At 37.5% G+C, this 19,883-nt stretch overlaps 3 protein-coding genes across 3 annotated transcripts; all 3 read left to right on the forward strand.

The window, feature by feature from the left end:
• Positions 1 to 21: 21 nt before the first annotated feature.
• Positions 22 to 3,850, forward strand: LOC111339220 (uncharacterized). The gene is made up of 3 exons (XM_022945818.2): positions 22 to 338; positions 1,931 to 2,341; positions 3,265 to 3,850. Exons 1-3 carry the CDS (start codon positions 278 to 280, stop codon positions 3,381 to 3,383), a joined length of 591 nt encoding a protein of 196 aa, XP_022801553.2. The 5' UTR covers positions 22 to 277; the 3' UTR covers positions 3,384 to 3,850.
• Positions 3,851 to 4,210: 360 nt separating this feature from the next.
• LOC111339185 (uncharacterized) lies at positions 4,211 to 7,784 on the forward strand. The gene is made up of 3 exons (XM_022945778.2): positions 4,211 to 4,361; positions 5,012 to 5,828; positions 6,344 to 7,784. The coding sequence occupies exons 1-3, from the start codon at positions 4,295 to 4,297 to the stop codon at positions 7,362 to 7,364; spliced, it is 1,905 nt and encodes a 634-aa protein (XP_022801513.2). The 5' UTR covers positions 4,211 to 4,294; the 3' UTR covers positions 7,365 to 7,784.
• Positions 7,785 to 8,435: 651 nt separating this feature from the next.
• LOC111339212 (uncharacterized) lies at positions 8,436 to 17,651 on the forward strand. Its single transcript, XM_022945808.2, has 3 exons — positions 8,436 to 8,618; positions 12,310 to 12,615; positions 15,763 to 17,651. The coding sequence occupies exons 1-3, from the start codon at positions 8,564 to 8,566 to the stop codon at positions 16,143 to 16,145; spliced, it is 744 nt and encodes a 247-aa protein (XP_022801543.2). The 5' UTR covers positions 8,436 to 8,563; the 3' UTR covers positions 16,146 to 17,651.
• Positions 17,652 to 19,883: the final 2,232 nt, after the last annotated feature.

Here is a 19,883-nt window from a genome sequence, read left to right on the forward strand (position 1 = left end):
CCAGCGTTGCCTCAGCACGTGCCTGGCGCCTCTCCCGTTCTACGTCAGTTATGCTCATTCCGAGGCTACGGCAATAATCTTCGCCAATCCTTTTCTTTGAAACCATTTTCTGTTTCTCTAAATAATAGACTTTGTTAGGAAGGCTGGAATGACAATTCTTCCCCAATATGACCCCAGTGAATAAGATATCACCTCGATATTGATAGACAAGTATGAAAATCGAGGTTGGAAACTAAGCACATTCGTACAAGTGGGCCAGTGAGTCGCTGTACAAGACATGAAGACGTATTTTATCATCGCTGTTTTGGCTGCAGCGGTAACTTCAAACGTAATTGGAGGTAGGCTCATGATATCGCTCTGACGAAGTGTTTGATAAAGATGCTTGTACGGCGATATGAAAAAAATGCCTTATGATATAATTTCACGTTGTATTGTAGTTGAAAATGACTCTTAATTCTGCTTTTCTTTTAATTTGTATCCTTTTTCTATATATTTCAACCCCGGTCTTTGTAACATCAGGTTTTGTTTAAAAAAAAAAATTATTCAAAGCTATGGGACAAAGGTATGGGAAAGCTACAAAGGTGTGGGAGTTTGTTAAATAATTCACATTTTCTTGGACTGCTTCATTTTATTTTTGGTGTTGTTTTCATTTCTCATTTTTTTTTAAATACAAATTATTACGTTTCGTGACTTGAAGTGCATTCTCAAGCCAATATAACCGAAACTTGATACAAAAACACTAGATAATCCATCAACTTCAAATCTTGCTACCCGTGTGATTAACGTGTGATGCTACGAACGTACACTTCATACCGTAGTAAAAGAATTATTAGGAATGGTTAAACATTCACAAGTTTATAATACGAAATTTGTTGAAAACCACAATTTATGCTCAATTGGAACGAGCAGTATTGGTCCAAAATTCGTTTTTTTAAAGAATGAACACTTGGATGTCCTCAGAAAAACATTTAAAGCATTTTGACCGATATTACGAGTCTAACACTCAAACGTTCAATAATGTATGAGCATTATCGCTCACGCAGAAAAATAAATGGAAAATCTCATATCAAAAGAAACGTTGCACCCAACTAGACTTCCACTTTGAAAATGAACATCGTGCGTTTTCCTTACGAGAAGCTCTATAGAAACCTGAAATAAAATTTTATGAGAGAAGCAGACTTCTGTGTTCGAGACTTAAAAACTACCTACTTTTGTTGAAAGTGCACTTAAACATAGTTTTTCGACTGAGTGGATAATTATGATGTTTCTTAAAAAAAAAAAAAAAAAAATACCACAGAAAAAATTGCAGTTGAGCAAGAATTTTTATTTCTTGTAACTTTGGCTAATTACGAAGGAATTCAAACCTTATTATTGCATCAAAACAAATTACAAGATAAATTATAAATACTGTTTGTCAGCTTGCATTGATTTGGCAGACTTCCGTGAAGGTGACGTTAAGCTGTGAGCAAATTTTATTTTATAGGCATATAATTAATTTTGAAACACTGTGACCTTCATATTAAAAAAAAAATCATTACTTAGATTATATAATAAATCTAGGTCTTTTCCATATCTTGTTAGGAACAGCTAAGAACGAGCCGTCCCATTATAATCTCTTAAAAATTATAGAAAATAATGAGGGTCTAGGGTAAAGCTGTCTCTATTCCTTTTAATAAAAGGAAATCAAAACAAAAACGAAATTGGACGTACACGCACCTACACACTCCACACTTAACACGCCAGTATTGTTCTTCAGGCAATTTACTGAGATACTTTAAATTTTATAAGGTACATTATTACCGTAAAAGGGAATGTCTCGAACAAAAAATTTAGAAAAGTGCCATCAAGGAAAAACCATTAGGAACATTAGCCTAGTTACATTTGCAATGTTTGTGTTCTAAAGACTAGCATTACATATTTAATTTTTCAGTTCTATCTTCGCCACCGAGTTTACCCAAAGAAAGAATTCAGCTACAATGCCTTCACAACTTCATCTTTTTGAAAATCGACTTAGGAGACATTCCTAACATCGAGCCATCTACTCTGCGTTTACGGCGGTTATCATGTAAGCCATACTCTGTCGCAAACGGCAGTGCTTTCTTTAGAGTACCTTTTCGAGGCTGCGGGACAACTCGCGGAACCCGAGGCCACCACATTTCTTTTTCAAATGCTGTGGAGAATTCTGCGAGGTCACTTAATGAATCACACGTGGGAGTATCGAAAGGGCTCAAATTGCACGTTCCTTTCACGTGTTACTACCGTTCAAAGTACACCATAACTGTGCAGGAGGCAAAGGGAAATAGAACGAGAAATCACAGTGCAAGGAAACAAAAGATTGAAGGTAAGGCACAGGAATACAACGAACTCAACATGAATGATCTTCAACATTTGATGTTCCTCTGGTAACTCAATGATAACCATTTTTATAACATAACCAAAGTAAAGCGCGCGCTCTGATTGGTCAATTTAGCGTCCCCCATTTGCCCATGGGTGTACGCTGCTGACGTGAGCAAATGCAAAGACTATTTTTCCGCGCGCGCTTTTTTTTTCTGGTCGCGTAAGATTTGTTAAATAAAAGGGAACTCTTTAGCTACAATGTATCAATGTTATGTTATAAAACAAATGGTAAACACCACAGCGTACACTATTGCGTTATGGATGCACTTGGGAGGTTTGCTAGGCACTCAAGAAGCTAGAGTCGCTCTCGGCTATCGCCTCGAGCGACTCTTACGCTTCTTTCGTGCTTAGCAACCTCCCGCGTGCATCCATAACTCAATAGTGTACGCTGTGGTGTTTACCATTTGTTAAATATCTGTGGGAAGAGAGTAGCACTTTGGCACAATAAGTTCAAAACTGTTTGCAAGACTGCCATATTTGATTTAGAGTTAGATCAGACGATGAGAGGAATGGTACAAAGACGATTCAAGAAATGAAAGCAAACAAATATTATGGATATATCAACAAAGTTGTAATGGTAAATTGGCCACCGTGACGTTTCGAGCGTTAGCCCTTTGCTCCGACGAAGGGCTAACGCTCGAAACGTCAGCTTTTGTAATCGTTACGGTGGCCAATTTACCATTTCAACTTTGTTGATATATCCAAATTATTTCGTTACCCCCACCGACGCAACCCCAAACAGTTTCTTTAGAAACTATCAGCCTTCAAACAAATACTAGTTGGTTAGAAATATTCTATTATTAATTTCTGTCACAGCAAAGAAAAAATATATATACCCATTTGAATATTATTTACATTTTTTGTCAGGTCATGCAACGAGGTCAAGACCAGTCCCAGTGCGATCTTCGTCTGATAGAAAAGTGACGTCCCTTCCTTACAGCATTTTGTCTGTTGTGTTCGTGTTTTCATCACCTGTCTTCAAATGACGTTTGCTCCATCTGCCATAGTCTAGCTATGGATATATCAACAAAGTTCAAATCGTAAATTGGCCACCGTAACGACTGCAAAAGCTGTTAGAGAGAAGAGAGCTAAACAAAAACAATATAAAAATAAACAAAACAAAACAACATAAAAAAAAGTGGATAGGAACGCACCCATTTTTCCCTTCCCATAGCCCCTCGTGCTTAGCGCTTGTCACCAGGTTCTTATACCCAATGTTGTTTCTAAGTTTCTTGGGAAAAGCTTGGCGAAGAGGCTAAAATGATTCAGTTCTTGTTAGGGCTTGATCCAATACGCATCACGAGCTCCGTTCTGGCTGATATGTGTTTATTGAGCTTTCCAGACGTACATGTACTTTGGGCGACAAGAAGCCTCTCGATCACATAATTATGTAAAAGTGCCCGGGGAATGCTCCCAATGTGTCAAATAAATCGTCTGCCTACTTTTTCCCAAAGAGCTTTCTCTGTACTAATCATCCAAACTCCTACTCCAGGTTCTACCTCTCTGGGCGTGATAAATTGGACCATGCACATCCCACGTGTTTTCGAATAACACACAAAGCGGGGAGGGGAAGCAAGGAGTGAGCCAAACTTGTACAATCTTTATACATTTGTAATGGTTGTCATCAGCGCATCATCCAAACCAAAATTTATGGTTTATTGCAATGTGCCTCCTAAATGCATTTGAAGATAGAGGGCTCTTGTGAATCGGTTAGGACGCTGATGCCAAGTTGCGTGTCTAGCGTTACTATAAGTGAGTGTGTCGCGAGTGTTACCTCGTGCGCGAGCGCGCGCCCAAAAACCTTCTAGACGTCACTAACGAGTCGTTTGTGACGTAAATTGTTCATTCTGCTTTGAGAAGTCGTTGTGTTATCCACAGGTCATAGCCAAAGACAAAAATGAAGAAGGAAAAAGTTCCCACCCTGATCATATTGTGCATTCTGATCACATATACAGTTGGTAAAGGTAAGAATCACCGGTACAATGAGTCGAACTTTGGAAATTTGCTAGTGAATTATTGAACCTTATTGAAGAGCAGCTCAACAGTGTTACAGCCATAGTGCTTTAGGATTTGATAAAAATCTTAAGCATGATGCCTTCCGCCTGTTAAAGAACATCTTGAGCTGTTTTTAAGCAAGCGGTAACTGTAGCGCACTTTGACAGCGACGGATCAACCAATGGGTTATTTTTTTTAGCATTTTAAACCAAACTGTACAGACCAAAAAGCTGTGGTAAACACCTGAAGTAAGAAACTTTCGGCTGCTGTCCGCGTCTAAAAAGAAACGTTTGGATCGAAGCTCATCGAATTTAACGCCCCATGTGGCCTGATGAAAACAGGATAATGCGCTTGCATTTCGTCTAACACTTCAAACCGCATACTCTAAAGACATACAAAACAAAACAAAGGAAAGAAAGCAAAAAAAAAAAAAAAAATGAAACAATAAAAGCAAAGACGAAAATCGAATTACCTCACAATACTGCGAGATCTTAGCTAACTAAAAGGCATTTGAATTTCCAAGCGTCAGAGAAACTTTTTTTTTCTGTTTTGCTCCTTTTTCCCTACACATGACCTGATTGAACTGTCACACTTCTCGAACAATTTTTTCTTGTCACAGATTTATTCACATCTGATGATGACATGATTAGTCATGTCCCTGGCGGAAAGGGTTTGCCAGCGTCAAACGATGCTTCGAAGTTTGAAAACAGAAATCCCACAGATAGCAAGATCGACAAATTTCCCGCCACGTTCATACGAACATTTGTTGTGAGACGTGCAGCAAAAAAACACAAGATGCCCTCTTCATCACAAGAGGCTCGAAAACATTCCTCTGCTAAAGGATCTAACAAAGGGAAGGATAGATTTGTGTTTCCTTCAAAAATTTCAACATTGGGCACAAGCAAACCTTTCGAATCGTTCAAAACAGAAATGAGACCCGCGGCTCTCCAATTGACCACAGTATCTTCTAAAGGAAAAATCATCCCGTCAACCCCTACGCCATACACAAATTCGGAAAGGATTTTAAATCGAAGTGGTGCTACTAAAACCGACACGGAAAAATCTGCACACAGTGGTAAAGATAAATTTCGGCCACCAGATACAGTCACTGGAAAGCAAAGGCCTAGCGGCGGGACTACAGCAGCACCACTAGCCCCTACCCGACCTGGCGGCACCACAGCAACACCAACTCCCAACATACTTGTTACCCCGCGAACTCAAGAGTCTGAAGGGCTACGTTTAGAACTTCCTTACGATCATGCCAGAACAGGATCTGATGAGGATACAAAAAACGAGCGTGTCATTAAAAAAGGAAAGAATTGTTATTCCTCAGCTGAGGAACAGCCACGATCAGGTCCGCTGGCCACAAGCCTTGCAGGAGTGTTGGCTGGAATTTTGATTTTGTTCCTGATTCTTACCGTCGTTCCTCGTTTAAGGTACGTAGAAGGCTTTACCTAGAAGCTTTTGAAATTAAAAATCTATGTCATATGAAATAATATTATTTTGATAAGTAACCCAGCTGGCGAATTTAGCGCTGATTACTCTCTGCTAAAATTAATAATCTATTCAGTGCCGATTTTTCTCGCCGCAAAGATATATACGAGTCCGCTGATACTCAGTGAATAGGAGTGATATAGGCCACTTAACGTCACTTTACGCGCGGAAAATTGTCACATCGACACCTCTTCCTCCCCCCCGCCCGCCCCCCCCCCCCGCACCACAACCTGACCTTTTGGGCTTCCCCTATATTAAAGTAATATTATTCAAAAATCTCGGCGCATGTTCGACTTTAGAGACCAGAACTAGATGTCTTCTTTCGGTCGCTTTAAAAGCAAGTTTGGTTCACATCTCTGCTCTTTCAATATGCTGAAGCAAAACAGTATATAGAGAGAGTTTAAATTTGAGATTTAAATTTTTATTTTACTTTATTTTATATATTTGTTTTTAATAGGAGAATTTATAACAACCGCTGGAGACGACGTAGTAACCCTGAATTCGGTTTAAACATTCCTCCAAATGGTTACTTGAGCGAAGAGTTGAGTGAAGAGGAAATCATCTTTGACCGGGCTGTCCTGGAGCGTAAAAATAACTCATCAAAAACAGGTAACTCAAAAGCGACATCGTGGACATCTCCCAAGTGGATGAAACCGGACCATTATTCGACTATTCTGTCTACGGGTACACAACAGGAGCAGAAAATATGGACTTTGACTGAAAAGCCAAGATCTACTCCCCTAATGGCTGTCTTTGAAAACACCAAAAACCCTGGAACAGAGATTTGGACCGGCAATAAGAATCCGGATCCAAAATTAACGGAGGCTTGGTTATCGACGTCATCCCTGTCTGAATCAGACGTGTCCACACCAGCTGAAACATCTCGGTCTGCATCTCTCACCAGCGTATCTGTATTTTCACTGACACCTGAATTTGAAGGTCGTGACGATGAATTCTCTTTACATGAGTCAATTTCAAGGTGTAGCCTGAACGAGATCACAGTTTCTGACCCACTGCCTGCAAGACCCCTCTCGACCACTGTTCCAACTGCATCCTCAATTCTGACCATCCCTGAAACAACAACATTACCACACCCATCTAGCCCTCAACAGTTCATCAGTTTGGTCCTTAACGCGGCTTCTTCTGATAAATTGGCACATACCTCGTCGATGGAACTGGATCGCATCACTTCTTCTACAGAGTCGTGCAAGCCAAATGCGATTTTGTCAGAACCCTCCTCTTCACCACACCCATCTGCTACGCAGCCGTCCTCAATTTTAAGTCTACGGCCGGCCTCTTCTGATGAACTAACACTTACAACGTCAATGGCAATGGATCGCAAATCCTGCAAAATACCCGTGGCTCCACGTAATGAGGTTGTCATTGGAATAAACGCAGAAGAAGATGAAGGAATCTCTTGCCCAAATGAGAGTAATAAGGAAATAATTGGCAAGAAATCAGCGCGCAAGTATCGATAACAATGGAAAATACGGTGGAGGAAGCAAGCAAAGACATGTTGTGTGTTAGTCGAGTGTTGTAAATCATGCTGCTGAATACAGATTTTTCTCATATTCGTCGTAACAAATAACGGATATCGGTCGTGGAAAAATTCTGAAAGTAAGGTTATGTGCACTTTTCAGAAAATAAAATCTAAATCTTTGTTTCAATTGTTGTTGACATCCTGATCACAGAAAACTAAAATGTTAGCACCAATTGAGGTTAACATCAATAGTTTTATTCACTCAAAAAGGTCTTGTGTATAGCTTTAAATTTGAAGACAATAAATGAATTTATTCAGAGTAAATTTCTTCCCCACTCGTGTTCGTGTATCCGTTCAGCCCCCCGCTGAAATGTTTCAACTATTCATGGTGTTCGAATAAAGATTTGTTAGAGTTTTACTCTTCTTGTGATTTTTTTACTTCCTTCAGATTGTGCAATGCTTTTTTTTTTTTTTTGTGCCCCCCCACCCCCTCCCCCCTTCTCAACCTCAAAAAATATGGAGGCTTTTGTAAAAATAAGACTGAAAGTATTTCACAAACCCCGAAAGCGAAGTTTCCCCTGGAAATAAATTTCAAAGCGAAAGTTTTTAGGCGTTAGTTTCTTTAAAACTGAAATTGCAGCTTACCTGTTACGATCATTTGCTTTACTTGATTCTGAAGGTGTGAAGTACGAGATTGAGTAACACTGCTACCGTGTTGGGGTTAATAAATGTTAATAATTCGTTAATAATTGCAAAGGTTTGTGATTGTAACCATAACACTAACATAAACAGGTCGTTAAATGGATGACGTCATAACACTAAGGAAATATTTACAATTCGCCCACTTGGTCATTAATAACTTTACTTAGTGAAGAGGAGTTAGGCTAGATTTTGTTTCTCCATTATTCAATGTTCTTACGTCATTTTAAAGCCATTTTGAAGTAACAGTGATGTTTGAAATTTCTTTCCTTAAGTATGCTTCATGAAGTTGAACGATAAGATGTGAAAATAAATGTTTGTGATCTCGTGACAAAAATATGTTACCCCACCCTCCAAAGTGGCCCTTGGACTCTTTATGATACGGTTTCGAGTAAGTTCTGACGACATTGAGCTGTGCGTCGAAGAAGTAAGCGTGGTTGTCATAGTTGTTACAATAATCTATTCAGCTTTCTTTAGTTTTTCTACCAGGAATACAAGATGAAAGTCGCTTTGGTGTTGGGTCTAGCTTTTTTCTGCTCGCTCTGGACAGGAGGTAAGCGGATATTTCTTTAGCGAAATACTCTACACATTCGTGCGGTATGTCATGTCAGAGAGTTCGAAGGCCGCTGTAAGCTCAGGAAAGGAATCTGACATCGTCCTTTCTCTTGTTTAAATATCTTGCCGTTTAAGAGTCAGTTTTACTGCTAATCCTTGTAGTTTTCCCTTGTTTCACGAACATATACATTAGTGACGCAAAGCTTGGCGAGTGACGCGGCAAGTTCAAATTTCTAGCCTTTAACATACAAAACGGACACTTCCAAGATAACACTTCACCATCTTTGAGTCGCCTCACTTGAAATTTCAGCCAGCAGTGTAATTTCTTAGCTACAACCCTGTCATTACGATGATAGGGTTTCGATTGTTTTGTGCCATAGAGATATTACGGCAGTGGAAATCCAATATTTTTTCCGCATCCTAAGAACTCTATGAATCCTGAATTGTTGGAATCTGTGAAGAAGCTTTGCTAAATATCAGTACTTAAGCTAGCGCTTAGTTCTTAACTTCTTTATGTTTTGTATTATGACTTACAGCAAACTTTAATAAAACCATTGTCAGTAAATCACCTGTACTTGTATTTAACAATTATTCGCCGAAGGCGAGGTGAATATCGTCGAATAATCCCCGAGACGAAGTCGTGGGTATTATTCGACAATATTCACCGACCCTGAGGCGAATGATTGTTTTAGTATAATTTCAGAGCTGCACAACAAAGAAATGTCAAAAATCATAACGTTTTAGTAACATTTATTAACATTTTATTTTAACATTTTAAATAAACCGCGTGGAGCAGTTTATATAGCGTCATATAAGGAACCGCTCGACCAATCAGATTGCTGGAAACTCTTTGCTCAGCTCTGAAATTATACTAATAGCATTTTGTGCGCGACCTGCACGTGAATGGCGCAGTCATTAAAATTAATTCGCTCAATCAAGTATTTTGTGAGACACCAGTTATACTACAGTGTGAAAAGTAGCAGATACCCTGCCTAAAGGAAATTTGGCAAGATTTCCGTATAACCCCAAATATTTATTATGCATTCAATCTTTGTTCCATGAAAACAATGGAAAAACAAAAGATTATCTTTGAGACAATAGTTTTGTTTTGGAATAGTGATCTTCTGTTTGGAATAGTGATCTTCTGTAATATTTTCGGTAGATTCTAGTAGCTCTTGATTTGTTAAGCCTGGTTATAATCGCAGGCGATGGAATGATTGCTGAAACCACTCAACCAAAGATCACGAATCACATGTTTCTATATGATCCCAGCCGATTGCAGCAGTCTGTGACAACCGAGTCCATGGTTTACCATTCAGTGGTAATACAATGTAACTCCAGTCAACCAACATAAATGCAAAGGATGCTGAACTTTTAATAGGTGTTAACATTCTGCTTCTGTTGTCTTTACTTAAATGGAGAATCGCTGCTAGATCAAAGAAGAAATGTCACTTCTTGGTGCAGAAAGTCTTAAGAAAGAGAGAATTCTTTGCTACTAAGCGATTGAACAAACATCGTATTTTCTAATTTCTTCCATAAACTGTTCCGTGTCAATTACACCTCCCATCTTGTCAAAACACATGCACTTGTAAAAGTTGATAAACAACTGGTTGTCATGGTATCATGCCGCTTACATAGTATTATTGGACACATTCCAATCGTATGATCGCAGAACTTTGTTCACATATGATTGCACTCCATCACAGACGATTGCAACTGATTGCATGAATAGAACATGGTTCTATTCCTACGATTGCAATTGATTGGACACGATCGTGTTCGCTGGCAATTGAGTGTGGCAATGTTTGCTGGCAATGTTTGCTGGCAATAGAGTGTGATTGCCTGGGATCGTCTGGGATCATATGTGAACCAGGCTTTACAGTTGTGAAGTGCTGGCAGCTGCAGTACTGAGTATACAGTTAATGAACATTAAAGATTAATGTATGAGTAATTTTGAAATTTGAACCGAAGAAATTTTAGAAGATGGAATACAAGTGGAATGGACTCTTTTAGAGGCTAATAGACCTGCATTACTATTCTCAAGAAAAATCAGTAAATTACTGGGTTTTTGAGGAAACAAGGCTGGTAGGGGATTACAAGGGCCTCCGTAGAAAATTTTACTTCAGAGGCCAGTGGTAAACTTGTCAGACAAAGCCAAAATGTCAAATGTGAAATGAAAGTTAGAAAACAAACAAACAAACAATTTTAAGTTACTGTAGTAGTTAAGGTGCACATGTCATCATTTCATGGTCTTTTGGTGTCTCTGCAATTCAAGAGAATTCTTATCTCTAAATAATTATATTGAACTGTAATTTTGCAGCTACTATAGAAATTTAGTATAATTTCAGAGCTGAACAAAGAGTTTCCAACAATCTGATTGGTCAAGCGGTTCCTTATATGAGGCTATATAAACCGCTCCACATGGTTTATATAAAATGTTAAAGTAAAATTTAATGACATTAATAAATGTTACTAAAATATTATGATTTTAGAAATTTCTCTGTTGTTCAGCTCTGAAATTATACTAAAACAATTATTCGCCTCAGGTTCAGTGAATATTGTTTAATAATCCCCGAGACGATTATTCGATGATTATAATCACCTCGCCTTCAGCGAATAGTTGTCAAATATAAACATGTATACCAGATATATACTAATTATCCAAGTGTGTTTGGTAGAGTAATCCCCAAAACGAGTACAAATATCTCATATGGTATTTGTGCTCCAGAGAACCAGTTAGACAGGTTTTCTCGCATTGCGTAAGTGATGAATCGGATTGAAGTTACGAAAAAATGGTGGACAATTTAAATTATTTTTCTGATGATGAAGAGTTGGAAAATTGGCTGACGAATATTGCTCCAAATTTAGTAGATAAATTGAACAAAGAAAAGCAGTTAGAAGACAGTGAAATTTCATCATTCATTTAAGAAAATGCTGTGCCAATTCTGTTCCGTTTGGCATACTTCTGTCACACACTTTCAGTGAATAAATATCTGCGAAATTTGCCTACATTGAAATATCAATTGGGTGTGTTGGATAATAAATCTCTATTGAAATGTTTTGGTGAGTACTGATTGTATGGCTGACTATTTTTACTCATTGTTTATATTTTGACTCGCCCAACAGGCTAGTCAAAATGCAGCACAACTTGTAAAATTACAGAGCGATACTACACAACAGAATGTTAAATAAGATATAAATTATATATTGACAATGCTTTCAATAAGATTTAAAATAGGTGGCTACCTTGGTACAACACCTGCCGGAAAGAGACTTCATTACGACTTAGCATGGTGACTGTGACTTGAGCCCGGTGAAATATACCCGGCCACTCACAACAGAGTACCCGCCGGAGCTCCGGCGAGTGCCGGGTCTTATTGAAAGCACTGTATTGATTATATATTTTTTAATTTCACTGTGATTCCAAATTGAATGTTCTTTTTACCAAAGGCCACCATGCTAAAATTAAAGACAAACATGACTGTATTAAGAAATTGGACATAATGGGGCCATTATAGCGAAAATGATGGTTTTTCTAATATTTATTGAGGTAGGACACAAAACAAAGACCTTGGAACAAAATAATTATAATACAGTTAGTTTGCAGCTTTAAATTCAAGTCTTTGGCCTCAACATAAGAAAAGCTTCCCTGAATAAGGCAGTAAAACTTGTTCTCACTTTTTCTGCAGGGTTACTTCTAAAGTGCTCATCTTGTTTCAGTACTGTTTCCTACGAAGACTGTCAAAATAACCTGACAGTAATTAATTGCAGAACAAACCAGAAATGTTTCCAGGTGGAAGCGAGATCTGCGAATGGATCCGATGTAGAAGTTTTGGTTCAAAAGGGATGTCTTAATGAAGAGGACTGTGCTGCTTACAGACAAGGGGACAATTCGTATTGCAATGGTAAGAGAAGTGACAACTATACAGTAGACTGCAAAGGAGAGTGTTGCTCTAATGGTGATGAGTGTAACAAGGAGAGTCTTCTCAACCCAGGCAAGTGCACTGTTTGTAGTGGAGTTATTTTACAATAAATATATCTTATTAGACGTTTTGTTGTGTAGTATCGCTGAGTATTTTTATGAGTTGTGCTGTATTTTGACGAGCCAGTAGGGCAAGTCAAAATACAAATAACGAGTAAAAATACTCAGCGATACTACACAACGAAATGTCTAATAAGTTATTTATTATCCAACATGCTAAACTGTTATTTCAGTGTGGGCGAATTTTGCAGATATTTATTTACAGGGGAGTGTGTGACAGAAGTATGTGAAGCGGAACAGAATTGGCGCATTGTTGTGTTGCTGTTTCTATTTTCTTCATTAAATGAAGAAATTTTCTGATCATCAAGCTGTTATTCTTCGTTCGATTCATCTAATGAACTTGGATCTATATTTGCCAGCCATTCTGACTCTTTGTCGTCGGAAATATGTCGATTCAAATTGTCAGCCATTTGTTTTTTTTTTGCAACTACAATCCAATTCTTCACTTGTGCGATGCGAGAAAACCTGTTTAACTGGTACTCTACAATAGATGAGTACAAATACAGCATGATATTTGTACTCATCTATGGCGTTATTTGTACTCGTCTAGGTGTAGTTGGATAATAAGACAGTATACAGAATTTTTATGGGTAAAAATATTGCAACAGTAAAATTTTAAATTTTTTTTGCTTCTACTTTTTTTAAACTTCTGGGCTGTGCAGAAGCTTTGCTAGTTTTCACTGCTAAAGCTAGCATTTACTCTCAACTTTTTATGTTTTGCATCATGGAATGCAACTTCAATAATTAATGGTGTTAGTAATGGCCTGTTGGTCATATGCAGCACAGCTACATGTACACAATCTTTATGTACATGACATAGCATGAACACATGCTGTCCTCATAGGATTTCGTAGTAGGTACCAATACTATAGTTTCAAGGTCTCTTAATTAGCATGTCTATGCAACTCAAGAAATTTCCCATCACCAGATTTTCCTGATAAGCAACTCTTTAAGTGCAGTAGTACTTTGATAAAAGAAGGATTTTTGTTTTCACTTGATTCCAATGGTATTAATTTTACCCAAGACCTGTACCTCACAAAGATAAGAGGCAAACTTCAACTGAGATTACATAAGGTTTCAATGTCTTCTTAAAGCTATCATCAAGAGAATGATGATTATTTTATTACAGCGAGGAGTCCTGCAATTACATGTACATGTGATATGGCTAAATTAATCCTTTGCTCCCCTAGAGTGACCAGCATCTCATTTCTCCTTACACAGAAAGGTCATAAGAATAAAGGAATTGATCACCAACTGAAGAAACTTTGGATTGTTTCAAAAACAAATTATTTTTGACTGCAACTTCTAAAGGAAATGTAAAGAGAACACAGTGAAGAATGAGCATATTACTTACATTGACCTTGAAACACCCTGAAATTGAATTAAATTAAATTAAATTATTTTGCAACTATGATTAATCTCAATAAACACAAACCCAGCAGCTGGAGAGGACATCTTGTTTATTGTTGCAGGATACAGTGAGGGTTAATCATCACACAGAAAATTCAGCTGTGAACAAACAATAAAGCAAAGTTGAAAATGATGCCTTCAAGTGGCTCTTGCATAGCTTACAAAATCTTAAATAGCCAGTAACCCTCACAGATTCATTACACCTGCAAGCTTAAGCATGCCCAAAATACTTCTTTATGTAACGTGATTCATACACACTGAACATTAAATCAGACCTCTCAACCTCAAAACACCAAAAATCTGGAGACTGATGTAAAACAATCTGGAGATTGGTCGACCAGCAGACAAAACCAAGTAAACACAGGTTCTTAAATTAAGAGAAAGGGTGTTTTTGTCCTGCTCATAATTTACTTAAAACATGCGTGGACCTTAACAACACAGAAATAAACTTTAAATATAACATTCGTCAGGTTCATCAATTGCCGAACAATTGCTGCCATTTTGATAATGATTGTGTCATGTCAAAATGCGAGAGACTGGTTATGATGACCTAATTTGGAACAGGTGTTCTATATATGGTCATGGACGTCTCACGGTGTTTCCAGCGAGCAGACAGATGAAGAACGTAACAGCTTGGTTTGTTATGGATTTGCACGGAATTGGCACAAAAAACTCACCACTAGCAAGCCAAAAATGAAAGTATACAAAAAATTTATCCTAAGCTTGCGCCTCTATTTATTATGAGATTTGTCTGTCTGGTCGTGAGACTGTGAGATTGAACTGAAAATCGTGAGTCTCATGACAAAATCGTGAGACTTGAGAGGTCTGTTAAATGTTAGTGTTATTAGCAAAATGTTACAAAATAGATATCCATCAAAAGAATCTCCTGAGCGAGGCAGGCAAACTTGTCCTCGTACAGTTTCGATCTCAATTGATCTTTAAAGTGAAAATTTGTTGGTATAAATTCATATGTAGGAATCAAGTGCTTATTAAGTTAAACAGATATAATCTCTTTTGAAACTAGAATTTGGTACACACTACATGTACCATTGATTCCATTATTCTAAAGCTCTACACTTAAGCTAAAAGGAACTCTGCTGTGACCTACAGTAGTTTGTGACAAGGTTAATTATTATATACCACATGCCTAAAGTATACTGCTCAAATCAGCAATTTTTGAAATTGTTATTAATTAGTACATTCCATATAAATGTTTATAAAGCAAAGGGAAAGCTTCAGGTTAACAGTTATGTACACTGTATTATTGTAAATATGTCCCAACACCTTGCCAGGGGCCAGTGAAACAAAAGAGATGTGATTTAATTTTAGTTTTGTAAACAATGATTGATCATCTGGTGCTGGAACATCTTTTCCAGTTCTTTTTTTTTTCTGATTGCTCCAGGGTGACTGGAGTCTTCATAAGGTGTACAGTAATTTTAAAAACACCAGGCTCCGGTTGTTCAAAGGCCGGATAACGCTATTCAATGGATAAATCGCTATCCAGTGGATAAGTGCAACCAAGACGTACAGTGCTATCCACTGGATAGAGATTTATCCAGTGTATAGCATTATCCATCCTTGGAACAATCGGGGCCAGAAGTTTAATTCTGGGTGGCTTACAGTGTGTAGCTTTGAACGCTGGTATGTCAAGTATATTTACTAGAAATTTATTTTTTTATTATTATTGCAGATTTGCCTTTAATGTGCTCATCTTGTTCAAGTAGTGTTTCCTATGAAGATTGTCAAAAGAAGTTGACGGTAGTTAATTGCACTGACCCCAATGGGGTATGCTATCAGGTAGATGAAAAGTACAAGAAGGGAGATGAGGTAACAATTGTTATTAAAAAGGGATGTGACAAGAAAGACTTCTGTAATGCATACAGCAAAAGGGACATTGGGGAGTGTAAAACAAAGGAAGCACTAGGCTATTCAGTGGACTGCAAAGCAAAGTGTTGCTCAGATGGCAATAAGTGCAATGAGGGAAATCTTCTGCCCAACCAAGGACCAGCATTTGTAATCAGTGTAATGGTCTTGTTGCTTAGTATGCTTTTGACCCTTATTAGTGTTAATTGATTTTGAAAAGCTTCAATTTCTTGGACTTATGAACCTTTAAATCTCTTGTTAAGGGATGCATTTAGAAATCCTTGTTGGCTTTTAAAAAAATTTCTAGATTCTCTTTAACTTGTTGAACTTTAAGAGTGACTTAAATATCAAACATTTTTTTGTGACAAGAATAAGGGAAATAATCACTGACTAAAGAAGTTCTTGATTATTAATCAAATTCTCCTTGTCAGCACCTTAGGAAATGTATAGAGAACAGTATGGAGAATATGCATACTGATGTTAGGCTGTAAAGGGTTTTAAAGCATTGGGTGTTCATTGAGCATCAATTCATCAAAGACCATGCATCTATGAAGCAGAATCTTCAAGTTAAATTTTCTTGGCCTAAGCCAATTTTTTTTTTTGTTAGACATGGAGAATATTCTTACTTTATGCTGTTCTCTATGATGTACTTTTTCTACTTTTCATAATGAAAACTGTACTAAATTCCTTTCTTTTAACAAATATATTAAGGAGGATTTGATGTCAGGGTTACATACCCAGGGATTTCATTTATTTTGGAAGTAGGCATATATTTTAGGACCTAAATAGGACAAGTGTGTACGAGTTACGGTGTAAGGGTATTTTAAATCATAAATCATAGGGTTCAATGAAATAGGGGATAGAAGTGGAAGGGGTGGGGGGAATTTCTCCTATGACATGTTGACGTAAAAGGGAAAACAATTTTGTTTTAGTTATACTTTTTATATCAGGTGTTTTTTTTTTGTTTTTTCAACATTCCTTTTTTTTCTTTTTCTTTTTTTGGGGGACTTGACCAGTTTATTTTGATTTATATACCAAATTTGGAAGCATTAAGTTTAAACTCACAGGCTTCTTTACTGTACAAGCCAGATTATTTGAGAATTTACAAGGGTTTGGTACATTTAATGAAAAATAGCTGGTTCATGACTCAAGTAACACTTGATGTATGCAGATGAACAACAATAGTATTAGATTTCCAATATTTGTCTGATTTATTTCCAAGGACATGTCATTTAGGAGAACGATTTTGAACTTTTTGTCTTTATAATTATCATTATATTGGTCATTTATGATATAGCCAATTGATTCTAGATACTAGTGGTGTATGCATGTATTGATGATGTATTTATTAAAGTAAATGAGTCAATGTGTAAAGAGCTTTTTAGAGGTTGACTTTATAGGCTATGCTAGTTTGTGGTTTAAAATCAATCAGCAATTAAGGAAGTGCATACATTCTTTTGTTTTGAACTGTGTGTGTTCGTTCCGTTCTATAGCCTTGTCAATAGGCTCTCATGCACACTGGTTCTTGAGGATCTTGCAGGCTTTTCATAAGCACTGTCTAAATTTACCTGTCAGCAGGAGATCTGCAAAATTGTGGCACAAGAAATACCACACAGACCTTCCAGGTGGCTGTACCCTATGAGAGCATGCCTACAGTTTACTCATTCTATGGCACAGAGTTATTGTTCTCTAACAATAAAGGATATATTGAGTAAATTAAGTTGTGAACCTTTAAATCTCATGGTAAAAGGGTGCATTTAAAAATCCTTACTTAAACCTGTTTACCTTTAAGAGAGATTTAAATCAAACATTAAGGTGACAAGTATTGAAAGGAAATAATCACCAACTGAAGAAGTTCTTGATTGTTAATCAAATTCTCCTTGTCAGCACCTTAGGAAATATACGGAGAACAGTATGGAGAACATGCATACTGATGCTGGGGTGTAAAGGGTTTTAAAGTGCTGGGTATTCATTGAGCATCAATTCATGGAAGTCCCTGCATCTATATGCAGAATCCTCCAGTTAGATTTTCTTGGCCTATTGGCTAAGTTGTATTCTTCTTTTGTTGGACATGGAATATTCCTGGGTTAATTTATGCTGTTTTATACAGTGAACTTCTTCTCATGTACTTATGATGAAAAAAACAAAAAGCTTCAATTTCAATTTCAATTTTGTGTTAAAAAAAACACGAAGAGGATTTGATGTCAGGGTGACACACCCCTTTTACCAAGCATGCTCATTATAAAACTGGACGAGACACTTGCGTGTGTAATGAGGGTTTGTCCTGGTGTACCGGTTCACAAGGGAATTACCATTGTTCTTTCTTTGTTTCGGAGTTATCGGTTAGCTATTGTGTATTGTTTGGTCTTTTGTATTGGCTCTTGTGAACCGGTACACAAGGACAGAACCGTAATGAGGCATGCCTCATTACGGTTCTGTCCCATTATAATGTCTTTATTGGCTCCTGTAATCCTTTAACTCAGAGGTTTTTTTCATGTTACGTAGCTTTGTGTGATTTTAATACATCCAAGAAATAGGTGATAAGTATCTGTTGGAGAGAGTACTGTAGTATCATATTATGCATGAACACTAAGTCCTCCTAACAACTTGTTAAGTAATAGGCCATTTTACAGTTGTGTACTTAGTTGCCAAGCCTTTGATTCAGAGTGAGGCCAAAGATGACCTTGTTGTGATAGAGACCTGTATCTAGTTAGCATGATAACAAAATGATTTACATTTGAAAGGCAGCAAGGTTTGTATCACAACAAGGTCGTCCCTAGCCTCACTCCCATTCAAAGGCTTGGCAACCGAGCACACAACTGTGAAATGGACGACACCGCGGAAATACGTTTTTTAAGGCACGATACAGTATTTTATTGGTCAGCGGACACCTCGACGAAACCATAAAATGCCGTTAACTTTTACAATGTTTTCGCCGTGAGTCAAATCGACAGCGTAAAAAGGCAAAACTTAGAAAAAATACTGTAAACTTAGCTTTGAAACTCCGTTCACCTTTTGGATAGTTCTCAAGCTCAATTATATAATTTGCCAAAGCTGAACTGAAGTTGCACACGATATGAAATTGTTGTTTTTCGCTGGCAGCTCCGTGGCACGTAAGTTTTATTTATAGAAGCGCATAAGCACTAAGACTAAAAATGAGACGGTTTTTGAATGGCTGAAGCGGTGATCCGAGGACGCTGCACCATCAGGTTTATAAAGCAGTGGCTTGAACCGTATAAATCGGTATGTCAACGGCATTCCGGTCAGATTCGCCGAGAAGACAAAACATGCCCGTGTTGCACGGACACCCAATCCCCACTCGTTACTGTACGTATCATAGTTGGCCAAAAACCTATGACTGTAACATGTTTAGGACTGAAGCCCCCAAAAATACAAAAATTGGCTCAACCAGAGGAAGAATAAACCGAGGTATGTTTAAGTACAAAATGTCCATTGTAATGGTAATAAATTAAGTTTTCACTTTCCACCTTAGTTTGTAATTTTTTTTCTGAGCAATAATTTTACTTTCCCAACAAGTATTTGTTTCCCATCACAATTATGAATAATTTGTAGTATGTCTTTTTTTATGCTGCTCTTCCCTCACTGATCATTTTACTTTATTTATTTCTTTTTGCTTTTTCTTTTCTTTCTTTACTTACTGCCATCTGCAACATAAAATGTAGTAGGCTAACAGAATACTTCTGGTTTATATAGCTCCCTGATTCACAAAGTAACATTAGAACATAGCTAGCAGAGTCGCGCAATCAAATTCATTATACGTAAGCGTGCTCAAAATCCCGATAGTGCACGCTGATAGCGTCAGCAAATCCCACTTTGCCAGAATTTTTTTTTTCGCGCGAGCGACCATTGCTAGTGCGGGGAAAAATAATACATTTCGCGACAATAATGGATACAAACAGAAACTCGGCCTGCTAGTCCGAAAACGAA

Source organism: Stylophora pistillata, chromosome 5 (genome assembly GCF_964205215.1).
Source record: "Stylophora pistillata chromosome 5, jaStyPist1.2, whole genome shotgun sequence".
In the NCBI taxonomy this organism is placed as follows: Eukaryota; Metazoa; Cnidaria; class Anthozoa; order Scleractinia; family Pocilloporidae; genus Stylophora; species Stylophora pistillata.